The sequence below is a fragment of the Cynoglossus semilaevis genome, chromosome 18 (genome assembly GCF_000523025.1).
Source record: "Cynoglossus semilaevis isolate Cse_v1.0 chromosome 18, Cse_v1.0, whole genome shotgun sequence".
Classification (NCBI taxonomy): Eukaryota; Metazoa; Chordata; class Actinopteri; order Pleuronectiformes; family Cynoglossidae; genus Cynoglossus; species Cynoglossus semilaevis.
The window spans coordinates 8,509,548-8,529,365 of NC_024324.1; the positions used below are offsets into that span (position 1 = coordinate 8,509,548).

Consider the following 19,818-nt stretch of genomic DNA (forward strand, 5'->3'; position numbering starts at 1 on the left):
GCACTCGGGTATGTCTGATGATGTGGCCTAATGAGGTAATATCTTTTAGCTACGATTCTGTAACCACTAAAGTTTTATTTGAGACAGACTGGCTTGTATTAGCAGTTTTTATTCTCCCCCAAAGAAAACGGGGGAGTCACGGGAGACGTTATATAATGTATTCAAGTGACATCAAGGGTTGACATTCCTTTCAAAACGCGTGGCTCTTAAAGCACACGTCAAAGTACCGCAGAGCTTTAACGCCGTCTTGATGTAGCAGTTCGGTGTAATTGTGTTAGTCTGCACACAGCTGCTCCAGTTTCATCAAATTAAAACTGAGACCTCATATTTAGCCATGGAGACCGTGATAAAAACTTCCATTCATCCATCCTTCTTTTTGCTAACCAGGTCACCTTGCCAGGGTGGCTGCAGACTTTTTTTCTTCCAGCACCAGCTCCTGGGAGACCTCAAAGCTCCGCCACGGAGTGCAATCCATACAGTATGTTCTGGATCAGGACCAGATCTAAAGGGATGTGTGAGGAATGTTCACTGAGCTGATTCACTGTCCAAAAACAACAACTTCAGATTTAAACGCCGCTCGTCACTTTGCTGATCACAGGCAGACCGCGAGTCAAGTCACATCAGAAAAATAAGCCGTTATATCTCGGAATGATTCACTTTTCTTGGATTCAGTCCTAACGAGCATGGAATTTTTTTTTTCCGGGATTCAGTTGTGAAAACTTATAGGCCTCCTTCAGTCATTTTGCATTAGTGGCCTCAGCATTTTATATTCCCAAAAATACCCTCCTATAAGACACCCAGTGGGACATCGTCCAGGAAGCCTCACAGCTCATCATCAGTCAGCCACACACTCGTTTTCTGCCTCTTTGCATAAGCCCTGTGTGAGGGGGCCGAGAGCTGCATTGCATTTTTTGGCTGTTTTTTTTTTTTGAAAAGTGAAAACCAACACTCAGAATTCTGTGCATGTTTCAGTCAGCCTATTTAAACTTAAGGAAATCCTTTCTCATCCAAATGAGGAGTGCAGTCACTTTTCTACCTATAGCTCTGTAGTTTAAAGTCTGTGTGTGCCGTCACTTTGAAATAAATAAGGGCTGTGGGCCAGGATATAGAGTAAAGATTGGTGAATATAATTCAAAATAAACTTCAATCAATCAATATATATTCAGTAGATTATAACAACATAAATGGACACTGGCTCCAGCCTTATTAATAAACACAACACCGAAAAGCTAGCAGTGCACTGAAAGAACTAGAGAGTGTAGCGCAAAGTAACTAGTATGTAAGTATTGTACATTTTGTACTTGGATACCAATAGATGATGGACTAAAATGACACTGATGTCTGAGCTCTTTGGGAAATAGGTTGACGTGCAACAGAAAGTGAGCAGAGCTTTTACATCTTTGGTGCATTTCCATAACAAAAAAACAACTAAATATTGTATCTTGATTTTCAGTCAACAAAGTTAGTAGAAAATCTAGTGAAAAGTACTGTGCCACTGGTTCAGAGAATACCCTCATGTACTAGTACGAGAGACTACGATAACAGTAATACTGATACTTGTTCCAGTACCTTACTAGAATTAATGTACATTACTGCAGACCGCACTGGTACACTTGCTGTAGTGAACACACTTAATGGGGTACGATTACAATCTTTATCCACATTTATAGTGTTTCTACAGTAATTGTATATAAATGACATAAAAAGAGTTTTACTACAGCAGTAGTGGATCACTGAGAAGCAGTCTCATTTTTATAATTCAGTTAAACAGTCATAAAGTGTTATTTCCTGTTGCATAATCATCATATAAAGTCATTCTGAAGAACCATTTCACAGAAAAAAGTTGTATTATTTTTTAAGTTGTTTTTAGCCTTTTCTAAATGTCAGAAACCTAAAGTTTTGCTACTTCAAACTGACTCATATTGGAAACTTTTTTTCCACCTCTATTGTTAAAAGAAAAATAAAACAAAAAACCTAATCTACATTTTACTATAACACCTGGAAATATGAACAATAAATAAACGCCGCAAGACTCACTGTGCCGCCAACGATGCGACCCAAGGGATACCAGGCTCTTTCATCAAACCAGTTGAGGAACTCGTAGAATCCATTGGTGGTTAGATGGTGTGTTGATCTATAGTTGAACCTGAAGAAACAGCAGTGGGAGAGAAGAGAAAGGACTGAGTGTTTGGTAAAATAACAACCATTCAGGGAGACGAACAGTCATTCCAATTTATGGAGCACTCTGAAAAATGGCACAGCTATTGATAGAGCAAAAATCATGTTGGGGGGGGGGGGTGAGTTATTTTATTACAACATTTACAAAAGGCAGGAAGAGCTAGTACACAGCAGCACAGACTTAGCCTCGTTAGAATGGTGAAGATAAAGCCTCAGTTCTTTGTGAGGGCTTTTGTGCTCATGCCAACAACTCCAACGCAATGTTTTTTTATTTTTTTATTATTTATTGTAAAGAAATTTTCAACAGCAAAACACCCACTCGCACTGAGGTGACAAATTCATAAAATGGCTCAGCTTTTAGAATGGAAAAATAAAATTATCCTCACATAATATACAAGTTCTACTGCTGTAAACAGGCCCTGATTCACACGGTGGCGGTGTTAAGTCGAGGGGGTTGGAGTGCTGTCAAGAGGCTCAAGTAAAAAAAGCTGACAGTGTTGAGGGAACGGCTGCCAAATAGAATGATGCAAGTCCTCAGAAAAATTTATGGAAGCATCTATTTTTGGCCCCTCTGTTTATTTATGGTCTTTTATGGTTTAACACACTGTTAAAAATTAGAGCTGATGATCTCTTCTGATAAAACTTAATTTGTTTTTCTAGGGCTGAAGTTGTGCACTTAAATTGTAATATCAGTGTTTAAGACCCAACCAATGAGATGAGAGAACATGAACTCTTGTGGGTCCAAAAACTGGCCATAAAGACAATATAAATTAGCAATGTAAATGAATGAAAAAAATGAAAATGAAAAAAACCCAAAATGTATCCATTTGTTTAATTTTGTTTAACAAAATCCCACCATCACACATTGTGATCACAGCAATATTTCAAACCTTTTTTAAGGCTTTATGAAAATTAATATAATTTTAATTGTAATAACTAAGGCTTTATGAAAATTAATATAATTTGAATTGTAATAATTCTGTTCACCTTCAAACCAAACCACACAATCTCTGTTAACTTATGGTTTAACACTAATAGAAAGTTGGCTTTTTTTTTTTTAATATACCAGTCCCCCAAACCTCGACTCGTAGGCAATATTCTGTCACCACAGCGTGTTAGCGTGGGCCGATTAAACTCATGATCGGAGCAGTGCGTTAATAAATAAAATGCTGGATTTAACTGCAGCTCATTAATCATCACAACCTACTTGGTTTCTCTACATCCTCCTCACTGCACTTGTCACATAGACTCCCAAGTAAAAAAAAAAACAAAAAACACAGATTGTACAGCTTGCTTTTCTTCATGGGAAAATTTATGTTGAAAATATTTATTTTAGATCAACATGTGTCAAGTAGAGAAGATTAAAAAGAACTTGACATTTGAGGAAATTAAAGATTCATCGACTGACTGACAACGTGGAACAAAATCTGGACTGAGTAACATTTAGGTATTATTTATGACAGCAGTCGCTGTAATTTGTGAGTCAATGAGATTAAGGTAGTAGAAAATTCTCCAGGCATGCATGCTCGGATAAAATAAACACCATCACTGGGAAAGAGCTGTTAAGGAGCTGGTGAGAAGGTCTGTACTTGTAACTCCCCAGGAGGTCACACCGTGTTATGCAACAGGAGCCTGACTGTCTGACTGACATTTCTTTGGTCTGTTAGGTTGATAAAGTAGAAGGTTTAAGGTTCGGTTTAAAAGGAGCGTCAAACAAAGTCTGCACAACCCTGACTGTCCGTTTAAAAAACATGAACATCAACAGACTGACAGCCTTGTGTTACTGTCTACCAACTATTCACCACAGGAGATTTCAATACTTTATTTTATTTTCCAAAAAAGAAAAAATGGTAGCTTCCAACACAGTATCATCGACAAAGCTTAATCGTAATGCTAAAAAATTATAGACCACCCTAAATGCATTTTCTGAACAATGTCAAATGTGGTTATTAATGAGTGACATTTTATTCCTACTGTACATGACAACACAACACCATCAAACATAAAGTGATACTGTGCGGTGACGAGCCAATCCCACCCACCGCAACGCCACTGCCAAGTCCTATTCACAAAAACTATTTCCCAACGATCTCGTGAACGGCCAAGCAGAGCGGTTTTATTCCTGGTCCTTGTCACTTTGATGGGGTGGATAATGTAACTCTGCCAGCAACATTAGCAATTTAATGCACAGCTGCCAATACAGTCTCGAGCAACAGTGCTCGTAATTACCAGTGAGGCCTTCGCTGCACCCCCGACCACAGGCAAATTGGGTTGGAGCGGAGCGAAATGCCTCCATTACACCAAAACAAAATCTCCTGGATAATTATCTGGGAAAAGGAAAAGGAAGGAAAACTGTCATGTCATCTCCTGAGATAATGTGAGAAAGGAGAGGGAAAAAAGAGAGAGACAATTAAGAAGGCCATATTACCCCATTAATATCACCCAGGGCCCCCTGCTGGCATCATAATTCGTTTTAATCAAGGTCCATTTCACTGATTATCAGATTCCTGGTGAGACAGGACCATCATCGGCCTGCATGAATAAGTGGCCTGTGTTGGTGTTTACAAGCCAGTAATGCCTCACTCTGCACCCACCATATAATCCGATTGCATCATTGCTCCCCCCCTCCCCTCCCGGCCCCCCACTCGTTCCCAGTATGGTGAAGGTCTAAATAGGCTTTGGGTTTCATGGGTGTAATCACTGTCCTGACTAATTACCACCTCTGTTCAGATTTTGAATGAATAACCTGTAAATGAGAGCCTGCTCGGCTACACAGAAGGAACAAGAGGTAATTTAACATCCGCTTCCGCACAATGAGACGTCCTGCAGATAGGCAGGTCTCATCATTATCAACACAATGTCATGTTATTGGCTTTTTTCCCCCCTCCTCAAAGGCGGGAGTCACAAAGGTCTGTAATGGAGGCAACATAACATGTGAAATCTCATCAAAGGTGAACTGAGGGGTCTGTGGGTGAAGATGGGGGGCGTCAGTCCTGGACCGTAACATCTACTGGTTCACTGAAAAGCTAACAAGGCTTTAATAAAAAGATCACAAGGTGTCGAAGTAGACACGGAAGTGTAAGCATTCGTGTTTATATATGTGTGTGTGTCAGGGCGGTGGAGGACATCAAAAGTTCAAAGATCTACTCAACATTTGGGGCAAAAGGTCAAAATGTAAGAGACTTAGAAGGAGAATTAGAAGGTTCTTCAAAACCCAAAATGGAGTTTTCTGGAGTACCATTTTACACAAAGTTTCTGGATTGTAGAATCCAAGACATGCTACATGTACTTGTTACTGACCTGTTAAATTAAAATAAAATAGAATTATTTTTGGAGACGAAATCCCAAAAATAGATACATACAAGGTAATAATGTAAAAATGCAGAACTGAATTAATTAATTAATTAAAACAAAGTCAGTGGCAGTAATTACAGCAAAGATATGCAGCAGCTACAATGCGACGCGGTCGAACTTCATGTGATGTTGTTTACACAAACCGTACAAACACAGAGCATGAATATCATTAGGAAGTGAGTACTAAAAATAAAACTAATTGATCTGCAAAGTCAGATGTTTCCAAACCTCCCAAATAGGAAAAATATAATTACCCCTAATCTAACTGTGTAAACACTGGCTGACACGACACTGAGTATTCTTCCAAAATTGCATTTGGCGCAAAAAAAAGAGCTGTTTATTCCACTTGAGTTTTGGAAATAGATATTACTTTAGACTCCAGACCGCTGTAAAAGATTTGCGATATTAAAATGAAGTATGAATTACTGCAAAGTTATACACACATAGTCCTCCTACAGGGACCTGATCTGTGTGGACTGAAGGGCTTATTATAGTTAAAAATATTCAAACAGACTTCCAGAACATGCCAAACTGAAACTCCTGGCTTTGGCCAAGAATCCGCAGCCCATCACTAATTAATTTTTTTGCCACCACCCATTCAGAATTGGAGCCAACAACACAACAACAGAGTCTATCCCTTCACTGTATGGTACTGTTTACTGTGCCCTAAAGAATAAACAGCCATAAGTGTCTCCACCTGCTGGGCTTAACCATAATATATATAATTCGTTTCAAAATTTCATTTTTGTTACCTGCTCTAGTTGTGCCTACACTGCAAGTAGTACTACACAAGCACAGGTACTAAAACAGCGTCCATTCACTGGGGAAATACAATGGAAAATTGTTAATAAATAATTGACAAAACACGGATAATTAGCCAAAGTTCCAATCACAACAGTGGGCTGATTAAATATTTATTTTTGAACAATCCTTACTAATGAACGTGAAACTAAAATGGCCTTTTAATGTGGACTTTTAAAATGAACCAGCTGGCAGAATCAACACCAACAGATGGTTTGTTTTTTTGTTTGTTTTTTTGTTTTGTTTTTTAAAGCCTGGGTGGTGGCGGCGGTGGTTTTAAGATCGCTGTGTCGATATGCAAACAGCCCAACGACTGCCTGTTCAGACTAATGAATGAAATTTGAAAAATGGCAACGCTTGGAGACATAATAGCAGAAATATCGACTCGCCCAGGGGAATAACTTCAATACACATTACTCTGGCTCCTAATGGGGCCATTAGACATTGAATAGTTATAAACTCACATTGTTTATTTGTGCCACGAGCTGCACATTGTGACACCGAGGATGGAGATGGAAATCCAAAAGGGTTTGCTGCGTGTCAGAATAGAATAGTTCTTTAGTAAACAGCCCACAGTATTTGTCCTGGTCCTATTACACACGTCGCTTTCATTTATGTCTAACCTGCTACTAACAAACATGTTAAAGTCTTTGTTACCGCAGGGGTGTATTCCCTTTATGTAAAAAAAAAACTGGGTTTTCAACCAACACAACTGTATGTTTTTCTGTTTTCCCCTCAGGCTTTGATCTACATCGGTGTACAAACGGCTTCATCCTTCGCCGCACTACGGCTTAATAATGCCGTGTAAATCTAACAGAACGATCAATCTTAAATTAGTCTATATCCTTAGCCAAGCTGGACAAAACGCTTACGCAAGCTTCGAGCGGGCAAACGGGGTCCAGAAAGAACACTGATCCATATCAGGCATCGAGTGCGAGCACAAAAACAGAGGCTTCATGGAAAGAATGTAGAGCTATTTGTTTTAATCACTGGAACAGTGTTTTAATTTGCTGAATCTGGCTTTAAGAGCTGTAAAACTAAAGACGCTTTGGTTCTTCTGGTTGTTGGTGAACACAATACTGATTTAAAAAAAAAACAGATCCCACTACAGCAACAACTTTGGAGAAAGGGGAAATAAATGAGGTGGAATTCAGCAGCCACTGCTGTCTGTAGAGAACATGAGAACATTTTTTTAGAGAGAGTAATTTCATACAACTGAATCATTTCACACTCTACAGCAAGCCGTTCAGGTGGAAATCAACAGAAATACAGTAACAGTTGCTTCGGTCAACAGAGAGCAACTATGGTACAAGAGGGAGTAACATATATCCAGAAAAGTTCTGCACGCGCTCTGTGTTGAAATAACATAAACAAAAGAGGAAACTGAAGACAAATTAAATTTAATTGGCAGAGGTAATTGTGTGGGCCATCAGAGAATGCAAAAAAGAGGGGAAATGTATATATAAATATATTTACATACATTTATATGTACATACACATACATACTGTATGTGTATACAGTATATACACATACATGCGTATGTTCCTATATGTGATATATATTTATATATACATACATATAAAATTAGATATACAGTACTCATATGTATACTGATAGATGGATGGATTGCCATTAAATGTTTTACTGAGTTAAAGGAGACGGGAACAGGAACATGTATTCAACTGTGTAAATGGAATGGCAGCCACAATCTCCACACCACATCACATCACCACAAACATAAGCCTCAATATGTGACATTCACGACTTTCTCAGCAAATCTGCAAGCACTTGGGTGACACCAGTGCGTTTCATTTATTGCAAGCCGAGCTCGATTTTATTGACAATGGTGCATACAGGGAGGAGGTACGCCACCCCTCCCCCCCCCCCACACAGTATGGGTAAAATATGATGAATGAGCGAGACTTTTATTTTACAAAAAGCTCTATAAAATGTGTTCAAAGCAGAATAAAAAAAAAAAAAAAAAAGAAACAAAAAGGAGGTCAGCACGGATACGCCTGGCCGAGTTTATCAGCAGGTACAAAACAAGCTGGACTGTTATTGCTGAAAATCCATCAACGACAAACCGTTAGGCAAGTGTGGCCTCTGTGTCCAATAAGAATGTACGGAGGTGCTGAAGTGTGGCATACAATTAACTCAGTACAGTGGGGTTAGTATTGATCAGTAATTACAAAAGAAAGATAAGAAACCTGGGGAGCAGAGACTTATGGCTCTAACACTGCAGCAATTATAATGAAGAAAGAATTCCAAAGTAAGATAGGAGTTTAAAAAAAAGAAAGAAACATTTCTTGTTACTTCATTTTAATGCTCAGAGCACACAGCTGATGGAAATGGAAAAATCTATCTTTATGGCCCATTTGACCTCTAACTACTAGAAACTTTGCAATCACACTGTAACTAAGTGACCTTGACTCGTTTCTTCGTGTTCAAACCCGTGTTTATTGCCTCTGTAATATTTGTTCTCTCAGCTTGGAAGCTTTTTTTTTTATTTATTTATTTTTTTGTTACCCAACAGGAAACATCTGTGACTCAAAATATTCAACTTCCCAAAGCCTCACCTATCATTTTCTATAATTTCCTGTTACACTTTTATTGTTTTGTCTTGTTTGGCCGGCGTAGTCGGGCACAGTAATTCCGATTGGAAATTAAAAAGGGAGGATCTCCGTGTCCATCTGCAGTTTAGGTTCCCAGCTGGGACAGTGACGGCGAATGTTATGTATTTAATGCAGCAGCAGGTACCGTCCAGTCATCGCTCCCTGCGATATAAACAAACTTTATATAATACTGGCTTGTTTTATGTAAATGGACAGCCTGAATCATTTGGCTGAAAATGCAAAAGTTCCCCTACAGGAGAGGGGGCGGGGGTGGAGAGTGGGGTGCGGGGATTTGGCTTTGGAATCGAATCGTCCAATTTTTTGGATCAACTCGTGCAGCAGCTTCAGCCTGTTGGTTCCCTGTAGTGCGCTGTTCACTATGTGTGTGTTTGTGTGTGTCTCCTCACACCGAGAGCCGGCCAATTGCTGTGAGAGACTCGGACATTTGTTTTTTAAATATTTGGGCCATTTAAAAGGACACGCGTATGCAGTAAACGTAGAGGGGGTTACATACATTCACCACACTCACTCCTTCAGCTGTCAAACCAATCAACAGTGTCAGGTCTGTAATTATTCTGAATGTCTTTGACAGTTGTCTAATTCAAGATCAGCTGAGGATTTGTACTCCCAGTCAATTTAAAAGGTATGGCGGAGAATAAGAAGTGAGAGGCTCCCAAAAGCTCAAGTCACTGAATTCAATCCGCCGCTCGTAAATCAAAGGGACTGGATGAAAGGCATGCCAATTTTACATTTAGCAAAAAGAGTCCACAGGGGAAGAAAGCTTCTCTTTTTACAAAAAAAAAAGAAAAAAAAAGAAACCCCACGTCTTCCATCCAATGGAAAGGAAGGCACCAGGAGCATCAGGCTGAAACAACAGGCGGTGGTGAAAGGCAGAAAAAGGAAGAGTAATTACTGGCATACAAAAAGCTGTGCAGTCATAACGAGTGGCTAATCAATTGGATATCACAAACACAAACGTCGAGCAATGGCAGTGGCAATAATTACATGCGTAATCAGTGCAGGCTGAGATACTATAGAAGCTATTCTGGAAAGAGACATCTGAATGTTTCATCAGAAATTGTGAGAAGAAAAAAAAATATGCACAAGTCGCTGCTAAAACTATTAGGAATATGAATATTTATATGCCGGTCGCATTTACTTGCTTTCGTTGGCGCTGAATTGTGTGATGTGAAAAGCAGTATATTAAAGAGACATGACCAAACATAGTAAAAAACAATCCCCACTGTGAGGCTCTGGGCCAAAATACCCAGCAGCGAGGCTAAATTGAGGGCATTTGCCCAAAGTCATTGTGCAGCTTAAAAACCATCGTCTCTTCATCCAAACATCCACCTACATGAGAGGAACCTGAGAGAGAGATGGTGCAATTTAGACAACACAACGGGCAAAAATTAAACCATAAAAATTCAATGTCGAAACAAAAAAGCCAAAAACCAAAGATGTAGACTGTCAATTAGACTGTCGACATACGAGTGATTCCCCTGGACAGAAAGTTGTTATTGTTTTGCCTTTCAGCGTATTACCTCTGTTATGAGTAGAAAGAGTCACACGGAGACTGTAGAAGGAAGGCGGTAAGACATTTACGCCTCATTGGCTCCGACATCAGTGCAAGGCGCTCAATAACACTCCAGTCAAGATAACACTAAACACTTTACATAACCTCTTCCCCGCAAACTTGACAATCATTAAGACAGGACGCCTGCATCGTAGCTCAACTCGCTGCTGCCCCAAAGCTGCAATATCTGCATGGATGAGTTTGTCACTATGGTTCCCGAATCCTTAGGGGTCAACATTTACTGCCAAGGCTGAGTAATTATACACTCTTCTGTACCACTGTGGTCCCTTCTTCATTATTTCCTAACACACTGCTGCCGCTGCTGTTTCATATTCTGTGGCTATGAGATAATGGAGGCAACGGAGGAGAACTTTTGCCTCCGTAGGAGTGACTGAGCCAAGTCTCCTCCGAGCCCACAGGAAAACTTGGTATCCATATGAATCCATACTTTTTTAATACATACAATGTATGGAGAACACATGGAATCTTGTTGTATAAGTACTTATAAGTACTGATATTTAAAAGGGCTATTGTAATCTAAAAGAGGAGAAAAAAACATCTATATAAAAATTAAAAATTATGATTAAAAAAAAAATGGAGATAATTCAAGCTTAGTTAACAGCGAACTGAAGTGCTGAAGTGTCAAAGTGTCACTTCCACTGTGTGGTTTTAGTAAATTGCCAAAAAACGTAAGACGTAGTTAATTCTATTCAGCAAATTCCATGTTTCAGTAAATGAATTAACCAGACCATGATGTCAAGTAACTCAACCGAAAAAACAAAGTGACTCGATGAACTCATCCTTGCACCGAGCCATTCAACTGAGAAGAGACGTCGGCCTTTTCAGCATCTTCAAATGTTTGATTTAATCACCCGCATAATGCCAGAACAAATCTTACAGTAAGTCTCGCTCCTGTCTACCAGTGTTAAAATTCTTGGAACTGTAATTCCAATCCAGATTCGACTTAATTGATTTGGTGAAAGTGTTTAACTTATAAAAATGAATAAGTTATTAAAAAAAACTGATTTGGTGAAAGTGTTTAACTTATAAAAGTGATTAAGTTATTTAAAAAAAAACAATCATGAGCAATATCCGTAACATTTTTATTAGCCCACTCTGGTGTGTAGTACTCCAAGGAGACACTTTTGAATGAATGTAGTTTTACGATTATTGACAGACAAAGGTGTGTGTAGTGCACTAATTCACCAAAAAAAAACCCTCAAACGTCATAGATGACAGGAAAAGGAAAGGAAATGGAAAAGGATGCTTCAAAGGCCCACTTTCAGAACAGGTTCTTTTTGTTTATAGAAGCTGTGAAGATTCTAGGCTCCGACAACACGGTGCGCGACGCCCAGAGAGCACCTGTTTGATGTAGCATTCCTTAATGATATACACTTACTAATGAGCAACCCCGGCAAACACAGACATCACCAGGGGGGCTTCCAGAGATTGTGAGGAACAGAACAAAGCTCCTTGGTTTGCATGGATAATCATACCAGAGGAAGAAGGCGACTGTTTTGTCTGGTGGTGGCAGTGGGGGGTGGGGGTGTGACTCTGGTACTCTGGTAATTTCTTAATACAGGAAATGCAGTGAATTTTTTTTTTTTATGTCTCTGACTAAACACTACAGTAAACCTGGTGAATCGTGCACGCCTCAGGGCCTCGGAGAAGGGAGCGAATGATAGCTCGTGGCTAAATGGAGAACACAGTACAGGGTTTCCGCTCTCCCATTTTGTAAAACAGCACAGAGAGATCATCCCAGCAGCCCCTGTGCTCCCCCACTGTTCCTCACCTCTGCTGTTTCTGCCTGTCTGCTGTGACCCGTCTAATGAGTTAATACGAGATATTTGTGACACAAGCTGCATCAAAGTATTACGCTTCCTCTGCATGTACTGTATACTATGACAAGCGTTGGCAGCATTACTTCAAACACGTATTCTTCTTTGTGAATGAAGAGCAGCATGGATGACGCTGTGAAAATAAAGTTATGACGGGAGCCAGTGTTTGTAGATACATTTGGACAAATTTAAACTGAAAATGAAAATTCACTTCTCTGTTGAAGTTTGTTTGGTTTTGGAAGTAAAGGCCTAAAGGGGGTTTGACTGGGAAAATACATCGACAACAGTACCATTACCGAAATAAAGCCGACTTCAGAAGAGTTTGCAAATAAATTCAGTGCTTAATAACTATAATAATCTCAGACCTTGTTTACTAAAAAAAAACAAAACATTCATTTGTGTCCACCCCAATACTGAAGTACACAGCAGAAAGCCTGCAACTAGTCTTTCTGCACCTGGGCACAGGGAGGGTTTTCACCCAGCAACTGAGACCGCTAGTTCTTAGAGCCCAAGCTGAGTCACTGCAATCTAAGTAAACAAAATTTGGGGACAAGTGGTCACAGGGACTCACACAAAACAGCTGCGTGACCTATGAGATGAGGAACTGATAAACAGAGAAAGAAAAACATAAAAACAAAAACACATCAGATACCCCTGTGTCATTGTTTTACATCCCAAACCCTGGCCCTGTGACCGAAATAAAACGGTTCCATCTGCTGTACAATGGAAGCTGCAGTTTGGGAAAATCCACATCACAAAAGAATTGTAATCACTCACTGCCAGCTGAAAAACACACACCAGGCCCCGATCGGACTTTGAAACTTCAGCAAAGATAAAAATCGAGCAGCACAAGCACTCAGATAATGTATCTTTGTGATAGCATCTTAGTAGAAAACTAGGCTCTGGGCAAAGAGAATATAGGAGACAACAATGAGCTCATCCAGGATATATACTCCATACACCCCCCCGCACCTCCCCCCAATTGTCCAAGGACCTAGTGGTAGTGGATGAGACCAAAGCCTTCTGCCCGCTTGCTTGTCTGGGTAGCAAATCTTCAAATCCCAGCCAGAGGGAGGAACGCAGCATCCAGCACCCCATTACAGAGAGCGCCTCAGAGATTGGACGGCAATTCATTTGCAACCAAATTCAGCTATTGTAAAGCAGGCCACATCAAGTAGGGCCTGGACTTTGCATAGTGGGATGTAATGACATTATTCTGCTTCTAACTGTGTGTGTGTGTGTGTAATATGATGTCAGCAGGTGATGGAAAAGGAGGTTGAAGATGACTCCATCAGCCTAGAACTAGTGATTGAACTGCAGCCCACTTCAGAATTCTCTGTGCAGTTGTAGCTTTAAAAAGCTTGACTTTCTCTTCATGGGAATACATTTACTTAAGACAATAAATTGACAACAAGAGCCTCATTCAATCCAGTCTGACTATAATATTAATTGGTGGGCCAACCATTCACAAATACTGCATAATTTCAGAAAATCCTGAATGTAAGAAAGAAAATCTGGTCACTAGCCATCTCCTGGCCTGAAGACTGTATCTGACCACCGGGAATCCCCCATAAGGGGAATAAAATAATTTCCATAACACTCTGTTATTTAACAATGCATATAATTTCAAATTTATCTGCACATTTTTGTAAATCAACTTTTTATATGATGCAGACCTTTTACAAATATTTCAGCAAAACCCAAAAGTAAAGAAGACAGCTCTATTCTGCAGGTAAATAGCCCCGAACACCCCGTGAATAGCAGCATTCATGAAAGTTGGCAGCCGAGTAACAAGGGAATTTGAATCATCTATGTGCCAGATGGCAAGAGTGAACACATTAAAAAAAAAATTATATTCCTCGAGAACTTCACCGGTGGACTGGCTGAAGGTGCTGCATATGTAAATGAAGTGTGCACAAAATACCAGCAAGTTTTCATATGTAAATGAAGTGTGCACAAAATAGCAATAGACAAAAATGTTTCCTTCGAATGCACTGGGTTTAAACAGTGTCTTCAATAACGAGTGTATCGGTTCAGGATTAGTCCATGCTTTCACACTAGAAAAATAATTTAATGACCAGAGACAACACAAGTGAACTGAAAAACAGACTACACATCTGATTTGACTGCAACAAGAAGCTGAAGAGCAGCAGAGACTGAGTATAAAAAATATATATATATAATAATTTAGCTAAAAGAAATTATATGTTTTAAGGTCACAAAGCAGTCGCACCAAACGAAATCATAATGAGTGTTGTAATTGCTAAAACGTTGGTACTATGCTCAAAGTAAAAATGTCAAAGTCTAAGGTCACTCATCTCTCTGGAGTGAAATCATATTAAGTGCCTAATGATCTCCTTCACATATTTTAATGGATCTTGGGGGCGGTATTTTAAAGTAGAGACTCCATCATCAGAGCTGAATTCATCGCTAAAGGTGTCAGAAATACACTCCTTGATCAGACCAACGGAGGTATTTTCTGGAAGGTTACCAGGCTTTGAAGGTCATAGGTGGCGATGAAAACATCTGGTTGACAAAGTGACACCGTCATCACTATTGTGTCAAACGGCAATTAATATATATAATCATAACGCCAACAATTAATGTCAATAAAACGTACCGTACATGGGGATGATATAATATTCGATTCAAAGACACACAGCTGTCATCTAAGGGTCAAGTCCTGCCCAGATAATACACTTCAGCTATATATTTTTATGGCACAGGGGAAATAAAAAGAACCATGAGTTACCCAACAAGTCAGCACTCTGTTAAAGCTCTAGAAAATCCATAAATCATCTCTTATGGAAGTGCTGTACATGTGTAAGAACCTTTTCATGAAACCAGCCAGAAAAAAAAACAAGCATGAATTCAACAAGGGATGAAGAAGAGCAGCTATAAAACTAGGGGTTTTTCAACCATTCAGTTTGACAAGGATTTGGCAGTGATACCTTTGACTCTGTGCTCTTCAGCCAAGTCCGGCTAAGCCTCGGCACTATTTCTTACAGAGCAGAAACCCCTCCAGCCTGCCTTGTCCTGCTGTTCCTCCTGTGAAGCTCCTGCATCACTCATCAAATCTGGACAACATGGGTCAAAAGGTTAAATAAAAAATGTACCTAACACAGGAGCAACAAAGGTAGTTAAAATGAAAAGAGGCATGTTGATATTCACAAGGGTTTGAAAGAAAAATCCAATGTGCGAGTTCCATTTATTGTGTCATAAAAGGCCACCAAGCTGCAAAGCACTTGAATGATAAGCGGTCATCACCGGGATGGACAGCTGACATTACTGTTACTAAACAACTAGTGTCCGTGAATCTTGGGCTTTCTTTAGCTCAGCTGACAGATAAAAAAAAGGCACTTGATAGGAGGGGAGAACAATGAGACGAGGAGCCACAAAGGATGACAGCAAGTTTCCAGGGTAACAGAGAAAGGTAAAGCCACAAATTCAAGGTGGTAGGAAAACGAAGACCAACAAAAGGCGAGATGAGGGAGTGTGGCATTTGGACGGCCGTGTTCCGCCACTCCTATGGTGCTGTGTGTCTCTGGGACATATTAATATTAAGATGTGCATAAGATGACAGATGATAAAAATATATATACTTTTTTTTTTCCTCTTAGCCAATTCAACACATTTGCTTTGAACACAGAGGGGAAAGTGTGAGCTGGGTCATGATGAGGCTTTATAAAAAGATAAAGTGAGTAGGCAGAGCCGTGCTTTCAGAGAGTGAAAGGTTAAGGGAAGAAGCAGAAAGAAATAACCTCAAATGAAATGAAGTGTTTCAAGATCAGGAAAATAAATACTATTATTTAAATAAAAAGCAGGCAAATGAATGTCTCATATTACAGTGCGGCAATAGAGCCACACTTTGAAGGGACTCTGGTGTACCAAATGGCCTACAGCCCAGCAACAACCCAGAGTCCAGTGGTTGGGGTGGGGTGAGGAGGTGTCTCTGATCGAAAGTTATCTTCTAAAACGGAGATGTTCTTTCTCCTTGTTTGACAAACAAAGCTTGAAAAATACAACATTTACTAAACAGGGTTAAAAGGTCGCCAATGATAAATGCATAAATTCTTCCTTTGGAACTCCTGAGTGCTGCATTGCAAATCAGAAATGTCACGGGGTCAAAGCATTAGAAGGCATTTGATTGCAGCGATGCTTTCTCAGTGTTGCCCGCAGCCACGGTGAGTCATTTTATTCTCCTAACAGTCCTTTGACTTTTTATAGCAGCAGGTTAGCTGCATACCAACACAGCGCAAAGTATCCATGAGGGAAAGTGGCTCCCAGCAAGCGGCAACACATCACTCCTCCGTCTGTCACTCCGACTGCCAAGGAGATGATAATGAAAGACCGTTCGTCAGATGATGACACCGGACAGAATTTTTTTTTTTTTTTGGCTGGCAAAAAGAAAGCGGAAAACAACTGGAGAATTCCACTGACCTCAAGGTGACATTGCTTCATGAATAAATAATCAAACACAATGTCAAGATATGGCTAAAAAAAGTCCCCAGGTCCACAGGACTGGCAGAAAAGTTGTCCTAGAAAGACACCGGAGATCGACAGAGTATCTATATAGTAGGTAAGAGCTCGAACGTTTGATAATTCATGTGGATAATGGATTTTTTAGGGGCTTGATTAATTTGTTTCAGGAGATTAATTTTAATCTCAGTCTTTGCCTTTTCAGCAGAAATGTCACCTTTTTGCATGATCCATAAGTGTCCTCTGTTTTAGAAGTCAGCAGAAAAGTTTACACAAAGAAGATTTCCTTTGAACAAAGAACATCAGTGGGATTGAGAAGGTGGAAAATATAAAATGTTGGCACTTTAGTGCCAGTAAAAAAAAAAAGAAAAAAAAAAGGAGAAGCTTTTAACAGATTGCTGCAATGTCAAAACTATTTCACACACTACCAAAGACATAGGTGTAGAACTGCCACGAATAAGAGGTCTTTAAAAGTCTATCCATCTGGTTAGATTTACTACATGTATACAATTGTTTGTTTGCGAAACAAAATTGTTACTAGCAATACTGGTAAACAGCAATACAAAAAGCAGTCACATATTAACTGAAGAGGCTAGCCTCCTGTGTTTTGAACTCGGGGATAGAGTGGCATTACTGCAAATTCCAGGAGGGGGAAGTCCCTGGTCAAGCGGTTAAAGATCTGGGTTGTAATCAGAGAATTGTTCCAATCCTCTGCCGAGCAGGATTGTGGTGAGGTGAGGAAGCACCAAAACTCCCCTGCTTCCCAGACGCACGTAATACTGCAGCCAACTGCTCCTGCTGTTTGTTCATCAGTGGAATGTTAGACAAATGAGGTGAATGATAATTTTCCCAATAGGGAATTAATAAAGTAATTAAAAATATATATATACTGAAATGATCCAAAAATAATAATTTATTCTAATCTAATCTGCTGCAAGTTTTACATCACACTCTGACAGCGTTAGCCCTCAAATATAAAAATGTTTTACTTTTACAAGCATACTTTAAATGGGTGTTCGGACTGCGGATGAAAAGTGACGACAGAAATGTAATAGTGTTAATATAATATCACAATTCTATCTTTTGCAGATGAATTACCGTGGTTTACCTGGTCATTCTGACAGCCCTATTAGCAAACTATATTGTACTGATATATATCCACCAACACTCTACTACTTCTGGTCTTTCACATCTAGTCCTGTTCAAACCTCATGGTCCAAGCTCTTGCCTTGTGTTCCAGCTGGTAGTGCTAACCCAGAATACCTGCCAGCTGTTCCACTTGATAACCTCCAATGATATGACAGCTCCTGACAGGCTCGTCTAACTCTGCTACTCACGGACTGACAACCTATTCCAGCTGTCATTTTGTCCTGCCTGACACCACTCCATTGGCCCATCTGTCATCCCCCTTCCCCTGCCCCGTGTCCTCGTCCACCGACTCCTCCCTTCCTTCACTCCTCTACTTATCTGTGACCTGCAAAAAACTGAAAAGCCGTCCCTGGCAGTTGTGCCCTTCACTGGCAGTCAGCCGCACTGGTGACCTGAGACAAAGCTATAGACTCAGGCTATTATACTCACACCAGGCAGCCTTATCACAGGCTGTTAAGACATGAATGGACCCTCTTTAATTTTGCTGATAAGAACCAAATTGTGTAACAAATAAACACATCTGCAATTTGATGATAAAAACGACACGTTTCTGTGACAAAACGGGAGATTTCTTTTCCCAGACTGTAATGTTAACCTTTGTCAAACACTGAAATTCAAATCACTTCACTCAAGAAAAATTACTTTTCAACAGATGACAATATTAACATACCTGTTTGAAAGACGATTCAATAGAAAACCTTTTTCATTCATTTTGAAGAATTTTCATATGCTAGCTTCAAAAAGGGAAGCTATCAGTGACAGGCAGGATAACTGTATACCCTTCCACAAGGTGGCAGCAGATGGCTAACTCATTTGTGCATCTACTATTATTGACAACCTGATAACATGTATAATTTTATCTGTACAAACCACTGTATGAGTTGCTGTCACCTAGTGACTGGAGGCTTGTTATCATTTAAGTAATACAGCAGTGGTACACTTTTACATATTCAAAAGTAATTAATTTTAATTTTAAGTTTTAGGCTTTTCCAGCAAAACTAGAGAATTAGCTTCTTAGTTTCCAATCAGAACGCAACCCAACCAGAACGCAACATTGATTTTTTTTATATATATATACACAGTCCTATTTACAGTTAAGCACCATAAATATGGAGCCAAAGAGTTGGCTGCTGCAGCCCAGTATAAATGAATTTATCTAATGGGAACGAGGTTGAAGACTTGACGTGACAAAAGAGTGGTGGAAGGAAATGCAGTAGCCACATTATCGGCCTCATAATCAGCTCAGAGATTAGCACCAGTGATGGATTAAGTTCCTCTGAATAGTGATAAGGCCGATTAAAATGAAGTGCAACAACTTCATACAACAATACCACTCCTACATGGCTGATTTGTATGCATTAGATACAAAAATCGTGCAAGAGGCTTAAGAGGAATTTCACCTTGAAAACAATATATAAAAAAAAATAAAAAAATAAAAAAAGGACTTTCAATGAAGACACAGGAGACTTCTGAATGGAAACAGAACCCTGGGCATTTTGGAGTCGCCAAAATGACAGTCAGCCAATCGTCCGAGCACAGATCCAACAAATGAACACAACAGCACTCAGAAACAGAAAGATAAGGCTGGGGAGGAAGCCTGCAGTGGTGACTCGGTTTTTACAGAGACTAATTTCCAGGAGTTACAAATACATAACCTTAATAATGACAACCACTTTTGGAAATCATTTCATTAAGACACTTCTTGGTGCTAATTTCAAGGGATTAAATGTGAGAGAGAAGAAAAAAAAATACTGGAGAAGGTTGAGCTCTTTGAGGATTGGAGTTATGTTTTCAGAAGCACTGTGGGGCTGATCTTATAAAAAAAAAAAAAAA

The 19,818-nt window shown here is 39.7% G+C and overlaps 1 protein-coding gene across 1 annotated transcript in view; it reads right to left on the reverse strand.

The window, feature by feature from the left end:
• The window catches only part of LOC103394298 (dolichyl-diphosphooligosaccharide--protein glycosyltransferase subunit STT3B-like), a 78,541-nt gene that overhangs the window by 38,697 nt on the left and 20,026 nt on the right, over nt 1-19,818 (reverse strand). Inside the window, exon 3 of the mRNA XM_008331547.3 lies at nt 2,038-2,146. Within this exon, the coding sequence (XP_008329769.1) occupies nt 2,038-2,146 (109 nt within the window). The remainder of the gene's footprint in view (nt 1-2,037; nt 2,147-19,818) is intronic.